At 40.3% G+C, this 17,136-nt stretch overlaps 1 protein-coding gene across 2 annotated transcripts in view; it reads left to right on the forward strand.

The window, feature by feature from the left end:
• Nucleotides 1-17,136, forward strand: part of FMN2 (formin 2) — a 366,439-nt gene that overhangs the window by 104,582 nt on the left and 244,721 nt on the right. Inside the window, exons 5-6 of one of the 2 annotated variants that reach the window (XM_044267009.1) lie at nt 5,349-6,970; nt 8,592-8,736. The exons of the other annotated variant lie outside the window; for it this stretch is intronic. Coding sequence (XP_044122944.1) covers nt 5,349-6,970; nt 8,592-8,736 — 1,767 coding nt within the window. The remainder of the gene's footprint in view (nt 1-5,348; nt 6,971-8,591; nt 8,737-17,136) is intronic. 2 annotated transcript variants of the gene reach the window in all.

Genomic DNA, 17,136 nt, shown 5'->3' on the forward strand with positions numbered 1-17,136 from the left:
GGTATTATATACATTTGCCAGCAAGTTTGTGCTGTAGAAAATTAACACTTAAATCATCTTAATTCTAACAATTTGTTCATGCTTACCATTAGGAGAAAAAAATTGTTTTAGAAATAAGGATATAATTGCTTTATTTATCTATTTATTTATTTAAGGAAGAGAGGGTCTTTTTTTCCTACCACTAAAAAAAACCCCACTTATTTGCATTTATTTTATGCTGTATTTAATCATAGGCTGTAAGTTTTTGTTTCTTTATTTTCTTCTGGGATATCTCCCCCTCCCCTCCCCGTGCAATTTACTCTTCTTTTAGAAACAACTTTTTATTTTTTAGTAAAGATCATCTCAGTGTGGCAGTGGGAGCTCGTGTATGGGTTACTCTGTGAGCACCACAAATCTGGCCATATGTGTCTGGGGACTTTTGTTTACGTGGATGTGCTCTGTGACCAGGTAATCTACATCTAAACCCTTAAGTTCGGCATTACTGTCGGCATTTTTAATCACGTGCAGCAAAAATTCAGCCTTCTTTTTGGGTCACTGACCCTGTGTCCAGCGCTATTCTTTGGCCAGGGCACACTTACTTGTTGTACCATCGTAACTATGGAATGGCACCCATGGCTTCTGTAAAGTGACATCTTCCAGATACTTAGTGGTTTTCCCATATGTATACGCTGCGTGGTTTCACTAATGTTCTTAAAGTGAACAAGAAAATTTGAACTTCTTGATTTGCATGATGTTGTAGGATCTTCTGGGTCAAGTGAGTAGTGTAACTATTTTTAGAGATCACCTCAAGGTGCTTACAAGAGGAACCTTTTCCCTCCATATTCTATTCTGGAAAAAAATATATATATATATACATATATATAAAATTTATTTATTTATCCTCTCCTCCGCCCGAGCATATCTGCAAATTCTCCTGCTCACTAACATGTATTTGTAACTCCAAAATCAATACTGCAGTTGCTTTCATGGTCATTCCCAGACACCCACAGTGGGGCAAAACACTCGAGTCGTCTGACACCTACGCTCCCAGTGGAGATGAAGCGAGGTGACACTCTGCCTACTTATTTCATATCTCATCTTATAACCGAGGGTCCTTTTCATGGCCTTGTTTAGTGCCGTGTTGTTTGCATTTTTGTGCTTTTTTGGGCAGTTTTGCTGTTGAAAATGGCTCCCAAGGGGCTGTGTGGACATGCTGTCTGTGTGACAGCATACTAGATATATTAAACAGGGTTTACAACAGAAAGTTAATTTTTTCATGAAAAGCTTAGAAAGTTTGAAAGCAGGTCACGTGTGTGGCTTAGTCATTAAGCGTCTGCCTTTGGGTCAGGTCATGATCCCACGGTCCTGGGATCGAGCCCCCACATCAGGCTCCCTGCTTGGGCAGAAGCCTGCTTCTCTCTCTCCCACTCCCCCTGCTTGTATTCCTTCTCTTGCTGTCTCTCTCTCTCTCTGTGTCAAATAGATAAATAAAATCTTAAAAAAAAAAAAAAGTTTGAAAGGTCTACTTCTAGGCTGAAACTTTTCAGAGGGATCATATACAACTGGTATACCAGGGAAGCTAAAGGCGTTGAGGCTACCATTGGAAACTGGGGAGTGGACAGTGGAATGTTGTTCCAGAGTAGCTTCCGCTGGCAGGTCTTGATTGCTAGCAGAACATTTAGGGACACTGGAGCATGGCTCCTCTCTCATTCCACTGTCTAAATCTCAGTGCACCTGCATCTAATTGGAGGAATGTAACTGCAGGGAGGCCTGTAAATGTAGTTTCTGTTCTGCACGTAGAAGGAGAGGGAGCTGGAGGTTGGGAAAGTCAATCCACAGTAACTGCCAAATTGTCTTGATTCCATTTAAAAAGCCTTTTTCTGGTATATCATGTTTAATGGGATTTTTTAAAACCTTTTTCCTGTTGGCTGTATAAGTAATTAGAAAGGCTGAAAATCTCAGGAATCTTTGCAGTCACTGGTGCTATGACCTCCTATGATCATTGACTTTGAGTGCTATGTTGGACTAGTTGGCTTGTAAATGTGGGAGCATAAATCCATGTAGAAAGAAATGTAGACATTGCTATCGTGCTAGGGTGTTATGATTTAGGATTAATTCCTCCTCTTCTTTTCCTTCTCCTTCATGTCCTTTTGTATTGCTTTCATTGTATTCCTTCCCCAGATTAGGGAAATTTTCAGCTATGATTTCCTCAAGTAAATTTTCTGCCCCCTCTGTTCTCTCTCTTCATCTTCTGGGACTTCTGTAATATGAATATCATTACATTTGATGGGGTCACTGAGTTCCCTGCATCTGTTCTTGTGTTCCATAATTCTTCTTTTTCTTTTCTTCAGCTTCATTATTTTCCATTATTTTGTCTTCTATATCACTTATTCATTCCTTTGCTTATTCTATCCTTGGGTTCATTACATTCAGTCTGTTTGGAATATCAGTTATTTCATTTTTCATTTCTGACTGATTGTTTTTTAACTCATCTCTATGGTAAATGTTTCCCTGAAGTCTTCCATGCTTTTCTCAAGCCCAGTGAATATCCTTATGATTGTTGTTTAAAGTCTCCATTAAGTATATTACTTCTATCTGTTTTAGTTAGATCTCTAGCCATGACCTTATCTTGTTGTTTCATTTGGGATGAATTTCTCCATTTTGGCATATTGTCTAAGTTTCTGTCGTCTTTTCCTCTGTGTTAGGAAAGCCTATTATGTTTCCTGTTCCTGAGAGTAATGGCCTTATGAAGGAGAGATCATATAGTGCTTTCATTATATTCAGATCTATGATGAAAAAGATCTGGCCTCAGTAATTTAAGAAATGAGTTTAGAAAATTGTTCCAGAATTTACCTCGTGTGTGCCTTTCATCACCTAATCTTTTTACTTTGAAGGTTACGCTGGAGAAATGAAAATAATCTATACATTTTACTAATCTAGGGTAAGGAAGAAGTACTGAATAATTATATGTTGTATTGGGATTAATTTGGGAGCAGTCTTTTGGCTTCTTTGTTCTATAATTACTAACATCTTAATCGGAGAGTGGAGTGAAGTACAGTAGTCAAAAAAGATACTGTTCATTGTAGGTTTTGTTTTTTTTTTTAAACCATGGACTATTTAGAAAATATACTATACTTTGTAATACTTTAGTCTTTTGTGTAGACATTGATGACAAATAACAAAAAAAGTATCTAAATACATATATGAATGTCTATTTTACAAGTAAATACCAAGTGCCTTTCAAATTTTTGACCAACTGTTTAAAGTGAATTACATTCCTTTATTAGTTGAAAAGCAAATTAGTTTCCTTTTCACTTTTCTTCCCATAGTAAGGGCCATGCAGCATTATATGACAATAGGGAAATCGAGTACCTCGTGTAAGGAGCACACCTCTGAATTTAAAAGTCTCTGTACTTCTCAAAAAGCATCATAACTGATCTAAAGCAAGTTAAATGTTACAGTAAGAGAGAGAGTTTCCAGGCAAAAAGTAACAGGGGTCAGTATTAAAACTACTAAGTTTATCGTTTCTTTACTCCCGATGGGAAGGATGGGGGACTAGCTCTGAAGATTTTTAACAAATACACACGTAGCACCAAAACTGCTCCATTTATAGTAAGTATTGTAAATACATTTACAGAAAGAACATTTCTGTCTTGTTCATCTGCAGTTTTTCCATTGCAGGTGGGTTACATAGGTATTCGTTTTGGATTTAATAAAGGGGAAGTAAAAATTTTATTTTTTATTTTGCGGAGAGTTTTCTTGGATCCCCTAACCTTTGGTAAGGCAGATACAAGTTTAGTTTTACACTTAACATAATTTTGGTATTATCTCTTAAATTATTCTTCCATTATTTCTTATTATTTCTTATATTCTTCCAAGAGCAGATCTGGATTGGCAGCTTCAGGCTCCTGTGTGGGGAAGGTAATAGATGTGTGTGTCTGTGGACTATGGCTCTTTCTGGAGCCCCTATTGGGTTAATCTCTGGAAAGCCCTGGGACACTGTGGAGAAAGAGCTCTCAGTAGGAGAACTCTCCCACATTGTCTCTGCCTTGTATTCCAGCCTTGAGTGAGCAAATCCGGGTCTGCACGTCCCCAGCGAGAGTTAATCCTCTCATCTCTTTTACCTTTTCCTATTCCTTTTCTCCTACCTTTTTTTTTCCATCCATGGCTTATTCTTTTCTTTTCATCTTGTTCATCTGTTATTCATACTTAATTTACCCATTGGGCTTCCCCCTGTTTGGACCCCAAAGCATTCTATTTTTTTTAAAAATATTTTATTTATTTGACAGAGAGCTAGAGAGAGAGCACAAGTAAGCAGAGCGGCAGGGAGAGGGGGAGAGAGGGAAGCAGGCTCCCTGCTGAGTAGGGAGCTCGATGTGGGGCTCGATCCCAGGACCCTGGAATCATGACCCGAGCCGAAGGCAGCCGCTTAACCAACTGAGCCACCCAGGCGCCCCAGCATTCTATTTTTCTTAAAGGATTTCTGGTTGATTCTATGCCTTGGGAAAGGAAGACACCATTTAGAGGTGACCCATACACTGGCACAGTTGTTATCAGATGTCTTTATAAATTGTGCAGAGTCACAGGTATCACTTTCTGAAGTGCCTTCGGTAAAAGATTAAAATGGTAGTAAACGTGATGTAAGTGAAATGATACACTTGCATACGGATGTCGAAGCTATTTCAAATAATCTTATTGGAGATTTCTCTCAGTGATTACCTTTAAAAAGTAGTGATAACTTTTTAAAAAACTAAGGATTTAAAATGTCTTTTGGGAGTATGTTTTTTTGTTTGTTTTTTTAAAATTTTTATTTATTTATTTGACAGACAGAGATCACAAGTAGGCAGAGAGGCAGGCAGAGAGAGAAAAGCAGGTTCCCTGCTGAGCAGAGAGCCGGATATGGGGCTCAATCCCAGGACCCTGGGATCATGACCTGAGCTGAAGGCAGCCGCTTAACCAACTGAGCCACCCAGGCGCCCCTTTTGGGAGTATGTTAAGAGCAAGTGTTACTGGGCAGGTATGAGAGGAGGCTGTCTTGGAAATAAATTGGTTTGTCATTCTGAATTTTTTTCTCCTGTTCTCAGTGGTCTACTAGTCTTCAGTGATACATTTAAAGATGAGACAAACAAGGACCTTTGGACTTTATGGTAATGCGTGTAAAGCATTTTGAAGTCCAAGGGTGGAGAAGAGGGGATACATAGAAATACTAATAGCATCTTTCTACAGAGGAATCTTTCTGGAAGTATTGCAACAAATGTATTTGGCAAATATATATATACAACTGAATATATTTGGCAAGTTTTAACATTATTTTAATATTTTTTGATCCTTATTTTCTCTTAACTACACTTAACTTTGTTGCCCCTCAGGAAGTTCTTGACATGAAGTCTGAAGGACAAGCAACTGTCATTCAGCAGCTGGAACAGACCATCGAGGATCTGAGGACCAAGATAGCCGCACTGGAGAAGCAGTACCCTGCCCTGGATGTGGACGTGGCCAGCGGCCATCCCGGGGCTCAGAATGGAGTGGCACCCTTAGAAGGTGTCTGTCTTGAAGCTCTCAGGTTAGGAGAAAAGGATGTACGTCATGAAAGGATTTTACAGGCAAAGTCCATCCAGACGTCGCCGACGGAAGAGGCTGGGAGACCAACACTGCCTTCTGTTTACGCACCACCGGAGTGTCCTCCCTGCCCCCCAGGGCCTGAACATGGAGACTCAGCTCTGCCCTCCTCTCCTTCTGGACCTCAGACAAAGTTCTGCTCAGAGATCTCTCTGATTGTGTCTCCAAGGCGAATATCAGTACAGCTTGACACACATCAACCCACCTTGCCTGCACCAACTCCGTCCCTTCCATGGTCTGACAGTCAAAGACAGGCCGGGTCACAACCTTCCCATCCTTCTCTTCATACTGAGTTTGAAACCAGCCAGCAGCACTCTGTTTTCTCTTCCTTTGAAAACAGCCATAGCATCCAACCCTCACCACCTCTGCCTTGTATAGAGTCTTCCGGCTCCATGCCTGGAATGGGCATGATGCTCCCCCCACCTCCCCCTCTCCCTGGCACAACAGGGCCTGCTCCTCCCAGTACAGCCATCCCCCCACCTCCTCCTCTCCCTGGTACAGAGATGCTACCACCTCCTCCTCCTCCTTTGCCTGGTGTGGGAATACCTCCTCCCCCTCCTCTTCCTGTAGTGGGGATACCTCCGCCCCCTCCTTTGCCAGGTGAGGGAATACCTCCACCCCCTCCCCTGCCAGGTGAAGGAATACCTCCTCCCCCTCCTTTGCCAGGTGAGGGAATACCTCCTCCCCCTCCTTTGCCAGGTGAGGGAATACCTCCTCCCCCTCCCCTTCCCGGAGTGGGAATACCTCCTCCCCCGCCTCTTCCCGGAGTGGGAATACCTCCTCCCCCGCCTCTTCCCGGAGTGGGGATACCCCCTCCCCCGCCTCTTCCCGGAGTGGGGATACCCCCTCCCCCGCCTCTTCCCGGAGTGGGGATACCCCCTCCCCCGCCTCTTCCCGGAGTGGGGATACCCCCTCCCCCGCCTCTTCCCGGAGTAGGGATACCTCCTCCCCCGCCTCTTCCCGGAGTAGGGATACCTCCTCCCCCTCCCCTACCAGGTGAAGGAATACCTCCTCCCCCACCTCTTTCCCAAGTGGGAATACCTCCTCCCCCTCCTTTGCCTGGACTTGGGATTCCTCCACCTCCTCCTCTGCCAGGTATGGGGGTCACATCTGTTCCAGCTCCCCCTGCCACTTCTGGGACAGGCATTCCCCCACCCCCTCTTCTTCCTGGATCAGGCCCTCCCCTCCCCCCTCAAGCTGGAAGTAGCACTTTATCAGCACCACAAGTGTGTGGCTTTCTTCCTCCTCCGTTGCCAGCTGGCTTGTTTGGATTAGGGCTCAGCCAAGACAGAGGGAGTAGGAAGCAGCCTGTAGAGCCTTGTCGGCCCATGAAGCCTCTGTATTGGACGAGAATTCAACTTCATAGTAAAAGGTAACATGAACTGGCGCTCATCTGTTCACAATTTGTCAATATGAGGGAACATTTGCCTTTAAAACTCTTGGGGAAATTACAATTTAATGTATTTTTAAATACTGTTCTGAAACTTGTCTTTAGATTTTTTTTTACATTAATATTTAGTGAAGTATCCATTATTTAAAATTTTAGACTTTTCTCCAGAAGTATCAGAGGTATAAGACAAACGACATATGTATATCAGTGTATAAGATGTAGGTTCTGTATAGTTAATCATTAATCTTGGAAAAATGGAGGGGTATATTTTTCTTAGCCTGCATGCTCTATTGTCTGGTTCCAGAACATCACTCTGAAAAATAGCTTGTAAATATAAATCAGATCCTCAAGATGGGTTTTTTTTGCATTTTTTGAAGGCACAGTCTCGTTTTACTATTCCATTTTATTTGCAGTAGTCTTTCTCTTCCAAGATGTGCTACACGAAAAGACACATATCCACATGCCATGTGTGAAATAATTGAGTTTTGAGAATTTCCTAGCATTTCTGTAGATAATCAGTGACTCACTGTGAAGTCATAAAATCATACTTGGGAATGACATTTATAAAAGAATACTTCCCACCAGGTAGGCTGGTGCCGACCTTATCCAGGCATCATCCGTAGCTGATGTCCCCTGATCCCTGGGACAGTGCTGGGACACATGGTTGAGGAATATGCCAGCAGGGGACAGAACGTGCATTTTAAACTTCCCTGGGCTTCCTTGTTCTAACTTTTCATGATTCCTTGAATTTTTTTTTTTTATGTGATATGGCATGCATTTAGACTGGGATATTTACCAGGCCTCCTCCTCCTCTGTTATATTAATTTTCTCTTCACCTGAATCACATCAGGGGAGAAGAGTCTGTATAGTTTGATTACTTTTAACTTTGCAGCTGATTTTTGTGTAATTGCCATATCACTGATATATACACTGATGCATCATTTCAAACCATGCTCCAAACTCATTTTATCCAGATACTTTTATGAAGTTGTTTTATTTTGTTGTTCCTTTGCTTCAGGGGGGGAAAAAAAAAGCAATAGGTCTCTTCTTTTAGGTGGTATGACATGAACCTGCAGTCTGAAGTCAGATAAAAGTGGGGTAAAGGAAGTGGTACAGAGAGGGAGGATGCCACCTTGAATTATAAAATAATTCCTTTTTTAAACCCACGCATACTGATGAGTCAAGTTGAAATTGTGATATATCCAACATTTCCTGTCGTTATAGCTTATACTGAGGGGTTTTTTCTTCTACATGTTTATACAGTGACTTGATCACTAAGAATTCCTGGCAATTATTTTTTTCTAGACAAAGGTTTCATTCTGTATGGATGGTATTTTTAACTTTCTCAATAAGTTGATCAAATGAGTGGCAGTCTTAAAAAGAAAAAAAAGTATTCTTTCCTCCTGTTGTCTTCCTCTTGCCCTCTTTGCCTCCTTTTGCCTGTCTTCCCTTCCTGAGATCCTTCCTTCCTCCCTGACTTCCTCTCATCCTCTGTTATTCTCTTGCCCTTCTTTCCTTCTGTTCTTCGTTTTTGTGTGTGCTCATGATGATGTCTTTGCGTTCGGTTGGACGGCGGTCTCATTGGTCTTCTGCTTAACTTTAGAGACACCAGTGCTTCACTTATTTGGGAAAAAATTGAAGAGCCATCCATAGATTGTCATGAATTTGAGGAATTATTTTCTAAAACTGCTGTGAAGGAGAGGAAAAAACCCATTTCTGACACCATCACAAAGACCAAGGCTAAACAAGTGAGTACTTGTGTGTTCCCTAAAATTGGACTTAGGCATAAGTATGAACTTTCACTAGAGGAAAGAATGGGACACATGGGTGGCTCAGTTGGTTAAGCATCTGCCTTCTGCTCGGGTCATGATCCCAGAGTCCTGGGATCGAGTCCTGCATTGGGCTCCTTGCTCCATGGGGATCCTGCTTCTTTCTGTCCCTCTTCCACTTCCCCTGCTTGTTCCCTCTCTCTCTCTGACAAATATATATATATATTTAAAGAATGAAATTGTTTTCTGGGCTGTGTAACCTCCACAGTCCTTAATCAGATAGTAGAGCTTAGAATTTGAGGACATGTGGTTAAGTAACACTATCCCAAATTGAACAAAAAAAAAAATTGTCTTTATAAGTGATAATGTCCTGATGATTTTATTTGTAGCCTCATGATACATATTTCCAAAATTTTAGCTATTGCTTGTTTGTAGAATTAGTTTTCTAGAGTAAACTGTCAATTGATTGAAATTCATCTGAGAACTAGTATGGATGGAAAGAAAGGTAAAAGTGGGCAAATGAAAATAAGTTGTTTAGTCCTTTGTAATCTGTAATTTGTTTGGTATTTTGTGGAACTGGACACCCTTAGAATCCAGCTAAATAAGCACACTGTACTTGATGTATGGAAGAGTCTTATATCAAGTAACAACATCTCTGTTCTGTGTTAGGTCAAAGGATCTATCTTGGGACACCTGAGTTAGAAAAAGATTAGTGCGTTTGGAGAAAAACATTTCCAAGCAACATTTCCCAACTGATCCCACCCAGCGGACTTGATTGTGAAATGATATTGTATATTTCTCAAGGGGGCCCCTCAGGAAAGTACAGTACCATTGCACAATAATGAGTTCCAGGTAGAAGTATTACTCTTGGTATCCTCCCTTCACCTTGAAATGGGGGAGTGGCTGACGTTCTTAGTTTTCCTGGGTGGGTGAAAAGTGCATGGAGGCAAGAGAATGGCGGGCAGCTCAGTCTTGAGGGACAGTGAGAGAGACAAATGAGACCGCAGGTTCCCAGTGTTCTCCTGGACTGTTCTCCCAGATGAGTGGCAACCAGTGGAATTTTTGCCTCTGACCTGGAAGTTGTAGCTCGCAGTGTGACCCAGAGTTGTTCCCATTAATACTTATTTTAGAGCAGACAATTCCCATTACATGGACACTGCCAGATCTAGCCCGGGAAGGATGGATTTGAATGGCACAGCTAGACTCCTTGAGCCCCTTGTTGAGCGGATGTGCAGCCCACTCCAGGCATTTCTACTGTTCTGAAAATGATGCAAGCCTAAACAGTATGCAGTTGAATTTTTCAGAAATTTTATTCTAGTAAAATTGGCGTCTGGTGACTTAGGTCAGGGAGTATGGTAAATTGGAAAGTACCTGGCATATTGTGGGCACTGACTAAAATTTTGTTTAAAAGTAAACCCTCTGACTGAGGGAGGAGGACCTTATAAATATTGGTGACTATGCCTAGTAATGATTAAAGACCAGAAAATCCTTCATCTTGTAGTAATCAGTATGGCCAAGGTGGCAGTGCTCAGGGGAATAAAGGTAAATGGAAAGCCACATTTTCTCTGGCAGAGATAAATATTGAAAAAAAAAAATCTTTTTCAGAGTACATTTGCATCTGGCACACTTAGTCTGGATCTTGCCTTTCTCATGGACAGTGTCAGAAGTGGGAAAACTGGGCAAGGCATAGGGACAGAGAGGACATATCAAGGCCAGTGAAGCAGCCAGGATTGTCACTTGACAAATGGGCAGATGTGACATAGGATTCTCTTGTTTAGGGATGAAATGATCAGAAAGGCAAAGGATGCCTTCCTCATCCTCCTTCGCTTTCTGTTGAGTGAATGCCTAAGAAAGATGCTTCATATGTTAACAGTTCCCAGGATTTCATGACTTCTTTGACGTAATATTCATTTTTTAGCTTTACTGAAATAAGATTTATGTTTAAATCATCAAGACTTGAAATTCAGCTAGCTGGCCTCTGATGGCCTCTTTGCACATGAACAGTTCCTCTGTACTGAACATCATCTTGACACGATCACCTTACTCTCTCACTAAGACATTTTTTAAGTTATGGGTAAGAGACTTGGCCAATGTCATAGTTAGCCCTTATGGATGGTGATGCTAGGGTTGACCTTCAACTTCAAACAGGTTTAATGGAATAGTCTTCATCATGACTCCTGATAAGTTTGTTCTGCCTCTCCTTGGCCTGACTCCTGGTACTGAGCTCTGCACTTCAGGTCTGGTTTTTGAAGGATAAGATTTTTTTTTTCTTTCCTTTCTTTTTTCTGTATGTTGGAGAGAGAAAAAAATCTGCGAAGTGATCTATTACTGAAGAAACCTAGTTTTATTTAACTTTGTTGTATTTGGAAGAAAAATCTTTTCATTCCATCTCCTTGAGACACTTAAAATTTTGTTTAAGGAAAGTGTATTTTCAGGATACATGCAAATAGTTCCCCTTTTTATGGGAAATGTATACTGATGGTATGTGCAGACATTTTGGTACCTCATGATTCATGTCCAGTGAAACGAATAGCCTTTAATGCTCTGGCATATGTTTATGGAGGTATTTCAAGCAATTCTTCTTATATACAATGGAAGCTAGAAGTTCTGTTTTTCTTTAAATATTTAAAAATAGCCAAATAACTTTTCTGTGATCTGTCTTCTTCTTGAAAGGAAGACTGTGGTCAATGCACTGGTATTTAATGAGGTGCCTGTGCTGTTTTTACTCTTCTCAGAAGAGACATTTTCAGCATGATACTAGAACATTCTTTAGCTGGGCACATTGCCGTGTGGCATGAGGAGAAAGAGAGTTACTATCTGGACACCTACTCTAGCCATAACGAAGAATATCTTGTATTTCTAAACCCTCTTTTCTGAAGGAACCAAAAACAAAGCATTTCTTCTTTTTTTCGTGGTATATATATATTTCTGTGTTGACTTCTTTCTACTTTATTTTAAAACATAAGGAGATAAGCTGAGAAGGTCTATGCATTTATCAGATGATTTGACATCATTCTTAACCAAATGAGTGTGACACGTACACATCATAATTAAACATCAACCTGCTAACTTAACAACAATAACCCTGTTTCACAAGAAATCAGGAGGAAAATAGAAAAACCAGTTTTTTTAATGAGGCCTGTGTTTAAATGCTGATGTGCATACACACTTGTCCATCATTAAGGAATGCTCTAGAACTAGTAAATGTTTAACTCAGTCTCTTCTCTGTTGCTGGGCTAATCCAGGAATATTAATGTCAATAATGATCTTAAGTCACCTCAGGATCTTTTGCGTTTGACGAAAGGTTGAGTTTAACCTGAGTTTATGAGCAGAAAGGTGAGAGTTGATTATAAGAGCTGCCTCACCAAGAAGTTTCTGGTTACTGTTCTGTCAGATGACGTCATAAACAAATATATTTTGGTAAACATGGTGACAGTTGCGGTAGTAGCAACAGCAATGGTAATAATAGTGAAAATTATGACAGCAGGAACCCCAGAAATCGCAAGACGTCCTGTACTTGGTTTATCACATGCAGTCATTGTGGCCATTGCTGAACCAATGCGTCTGGGTCCAGAGCCTGAGCTCTTGATCATTAAGTGATAAATAAAGATGGGAAGTATTTTATGTAAGTGTGAATATATGATTTTATTTATCTGGAGACCAGAATATATACTTTAGAAAATAATTTGAATTTGTATTGATTTTTACATATGCTCAATATTTAAATGACTAGTCACACTTACAAAATTGTATGTGAAGATAGTTTTAAAAGTCTTCCATATCCTAACAGATTTTGACAAGTATCTAAACTATGATGCCACCAAAGAGACATTGGCCCAGTTAAATAAAAGTTTGGGAGATGGGAACTTGAGGCACGTAATCTTCTGTAAACAGTAAAAAACTAGGGTCATTTGCTTGTGTGGCTTATAAGGACTGGTTGGAGGTCCACAGGCACAGGGGTTAGACCTCACCAAATCAACTGATGAGACTTGTGATTCATTCCATGACACAAAAAGGAGCCATGTCTGTAAAATATGGCTTAAGTAAATAAGGTCTAAGCATACTTAAGAAGTCTGTGAAAGACCATGCTCCCCACATTGCAGATTTACCCATAGAAGTTAGCAAGATCGAATGCAAGAAGCAGCTATGTTCTTTTTTAAAAAATCAACTGACATTTGTATGGCCATTTAATGCAACACAAATGAATCTCTTTCTGGTTTTCTTCTCTTTATCAGATTAAAATGCTCTGCCCAGAGAAGGGGAGAGAAAAACAAGTCATGATAGTTAAATATTTGCTGGGCTTTTAGCCTCTGGGAATATGATTAGAAAAATAGATAGTTAAATCTGCTACTTATTACAAGGGGAGGTAGTTACAGGCTTTGTTAGGATTCCCATTTAATACAGATATAAATGTTAAGGAATTAGACACTTGGTATCCTCTTCAATCTTTCCATTGTGTTTGCTGACCTAACCTCTAACAAGGTTGTTTTGCGTGTATTGTAAAAACCCATAATGACGATGGGAAAAGAAGTATTCATTATTCAGATGTTCCTATATGGAAGTGCCTAATGTAATGCTTCTAACCATTCTTACACGGAAGAGTAATTGCCATTAGAAGGCATTGGGAGAGTATCTGGGCTGTACTTCAGATACTGTCTGCTGCTGTTAATATTGACCTGCATGAAAAGGAAAAAGGGGTATGTATTTTACTCACGAATCTCTCTCTATTGCAGATGTTTTACTGTTATCACTGGACATTTCAGTGTAGACTGGATGATACTATGAGTAGCAGAAATCTTGTTTTTTTATTGATGCTAATTTTTCCTCTTGCAGCTGGCAAGGGTGTGTTTTGGTTGAATTGGACAGTTGTATTGGTCATCTAGACTGAAGACCTAAAATAATGTCTGAAAACGTGAAATATCTTATAATGAGACAATTTAGATTTGTTTTGGGGATACATAATAAGCATTTGGTACTTTGTAACTTTCAACATAACATCTGTTTTTAATAGAATACATTCCTATTGCAAGCCTTAAAATGTATTTACATAGAAAACCACATCAAAATACAAAGCTATAATTAGACAAACATAGGTTTTATGGAATCTGGATTTGTTTTAGATGTTGAAAGATTTATTATTTTTTGAAGATGCTATTCCCATAACTATTTGTAGAGCATACCCAATCAATTCAAAGAATGCAAAAATAATAACCTCTATTTTTAAATTTTCTTTCAGCCAAAAAATTGTTTTTTATACTTCTGGGTAAATAGCAAAAACAAAACAAAACAAAACAAATACTGGCATAATAAAAAGGAAATATAATTAAACTAATGGTCCTTGACCTTGCTAGGTAACATATTGGGAAAATTATGTTTGATTAATTATACATTGAAATTAGACAAAACCTAATCATGATGCCACAAGTTAATTCTTTTGGACTTTGTATTCATGTATTATAATGATAATTTTTTTTGCACTAGATGTATAAGAAAGGGGATTATTTAATGGTTGAGATATTCTGTTTACCATGATCTATAGGCATAGAAGCAGTGGTTGTTTGGAAAATTCACTTACATTTCATTACCATAACATGATTATCTATGAAAGCTGAGAGTCATCCTTGCAAAAATGAGAGATTTTCTTGTCATTTATAGAATCTTCTATAATTGAGAGCGGGTTATGTGAGAGCATTTTTCTCAGGACTGCTAGTACAGAGAGTAACTGCTACTGCAGGCAGCCCTGGAAAACTAAACCGGGAGCGCCCCTTTCTTGACTGGAGGAGAACAGGGTTTATCCACTTCAGCAGGGACTCTGGTAAAGAAAAGGGAGTTTCTGGAGGGCCAGTTTCTTACTGCCTCCATGAGAGATGGTATGAAGTAGTTCACGCCTAGTCACTTGAATTGTTCTTCAGCTTTCACACTACATATGCTCAAAGAGGAAGTACTTCGGGTGAGCAGGGGGGAATGGGACAGAGCGCGCTGGCTGGACTTAGCAGGAGGCTGTGTGGGAGAGATGAGGCTTGACGTAGACCTTGACTTTCTTTTGTTTAGACATGTAGAAAAGATTAAGGGATGCATTTTGAAAATGGCACCACAAGCAAAGATTTCCTTGAACCTTATTTAAAACCACAGTAAATCTGGGTGCACCTGGGTGACTCAGTCGGTTAAGCATCTGCCTTCAGCTCAGGTCATGATCCCAGAGTCCTGGGATCGAGCCCCGCGTCGGGCAGCCTGCTCAGTGGGAAGCCTGCGTCCCCTGCTTGTTCTCTCTCTCTCTGTCAAATAAATAAATAAAATCTTAAAGCAATACAAAACATAGTAAATCTGTCAGGTTGGGTTGTTTTTGTTTGTTTGTTTTTGTTTTTTTTTTAGCACTCTTCTGTGTGTGGGAGGCTCCTGACAGTTTCAGCAATGTGGGTACTGACTATTGGTACTTGTTTCCCTTAGCAGAGTATGATTCCTTCTCGTCCTGTCAAATCTTTGGGCTTGTATTAGACTAAGAGTGAGAATGGGATTCCATAAATTAGACCCGAAGTTGATTTCTGATGTCTTGGTACTACCTAGTGGAATGTATGTTTCTTTACCATGGACAGCAACTCTGTGTTAAATTTTCCCAGAGCAAAGAGAATTGTATCTGATTTGACTAGCATAGTTATAATTACGATAGCTCCTACCTATTCGCTGTGGGAAGTGACACTCGTCGGAGAGTTCCCGCTAGACTTGAGTGTGACCCAAGCTGGAAACTGTTTCTGATTTTTTGAGGGTACAAGTTTCAGACTTAGAAGAAAAACAGTACAGTTCTTATTCATGTCTCTAAACTTTTATTTAAAATTTTTTTGTTGTTGCAACTGAAATATAAATTTATGTTCCTCTTTCAAAACCGTGTTCATAATGAAGATTTCCAACATTTCTGCTTTTATTGTGTTAAATGTTAATATAAGAATTTTAAAAATTACTTAATTTTAACTAGAAACTATCTGAAGTATTACTTTACAAAGGAGGTGGGCCTTCTAGATCAACAGAACAAGGAGTCTGGTGGGTCCTTTTGCCAGAAAAACAGCAGTTAACTGTGAAAAATATAACAAAAATACAAAAATAGTCATTTGAAATATCTGGCAGTGGGCCTAAGGGTATAAAGCAAATAGAGAAACAGTCATTCAAGAAAATAAACCAAGACTCAGTAATAATAGGGAGAGTCTGTGATATTGGAGCCTTGGCCCACTCCATTACCAGCCCGTCTAACTCTGTGTTACAGAATCTCGGTCCCATGGCAGGCACAGCTGAGAAGACAGAGCTCTCTCCCTGCAGCTCCGTCTCAGGTTATGGTTTTACTTTAGGAGAGGAAGGATTCTGGTGTTCCTAATTTCCCCAGAAATTACTGTTGCAGGAGCTCAATTCCAGGCAACCATGGAGAACTCCAGAAAGAAAGCCAAGAAGGAGCCTCCAGGGATCAAAGTCAACTCTGGGATCAGGAAGGCTGTGCACCTGTGCGAGGCTGTCCACACTAAGTAGCAGTCAGAGCAAGGTATGGGACGCCATGAAAGCATTCCCCCAATCTCATACAGACTCATCACAACTGAGTGCAAGAAGCTTCACTGGCACAGGAGTCTGAATCACACTTCTGTTGAAACATTGAACTATAAGCTACCTTGACCCCGGGGCAACTGCTAAGCCAGGCTTGAAAATAATATTAGTCATTCCTGAAAGTCTGGAAGCTGTGTGCACGTTCGTGGCTACACCCTCTCAGATGCAATTTGAGAAAATCCAAGTTACTAGTTCCTTTGTGGCTGGGTCGGGGGGGAAATTTTCATATACTGAACTGTGATAGTAGCCTCCGAGTCAGGCACCCCATCCCCTGCCCATGATCGTTAAGGGTAAAACCCTATGTGGTTAGGGGGACTTCAGAATAATATTTGGCTCAATACGTGGTGCCTAGGTAGTCAGGCGGAAAGATAAGCCGATAGGGGAAGAATGTGTGCAGGAATCTTAGATTCTGCACGGAGGCAGATAGCTTTCACAGAGCTAGCCCGGCCAAAATAAACAAGTGAAAAATAAGCAAGCAAGCAACAAAAACAAGTCATGGGGCAAGGAAGGGGAAATCAATATCCATAGTCGCTACAGGATATTATCTGAAATGTCCAGTTTTCATCAACAGTATAAGAACAACAAATAACAAAGCGCGGCCTATATACAGGAAAACACACAGGCAAACAAGCAGTAGAAACGTACAAAGAGGACCAGATAGTGAGTTGAACAGACATAGACTTCAACGCACTTATTCTAAATATCTCCAAAGAACTAAAGGAAATTATTTCTAAGAAGTAAAGGAGGGTACAATGACAATGTTTCATGAACTTGGGAATGTCAATAAAGAGAGAC

Source organism: Neovison vison, chromosome 10 (genome assembly GCF_020171115.1).
Source record: "Neovison vison isolate M4711 chromosome 10, ASM_NN_V1, whole genome shotgun sequence".
Taxonomy (NCBI): domain Eukaryota; kingdom Metazoa; phylum Chordata; class Mammalia; order Carnivora; family Mustelidae; genus Neogale; species Neogale vison.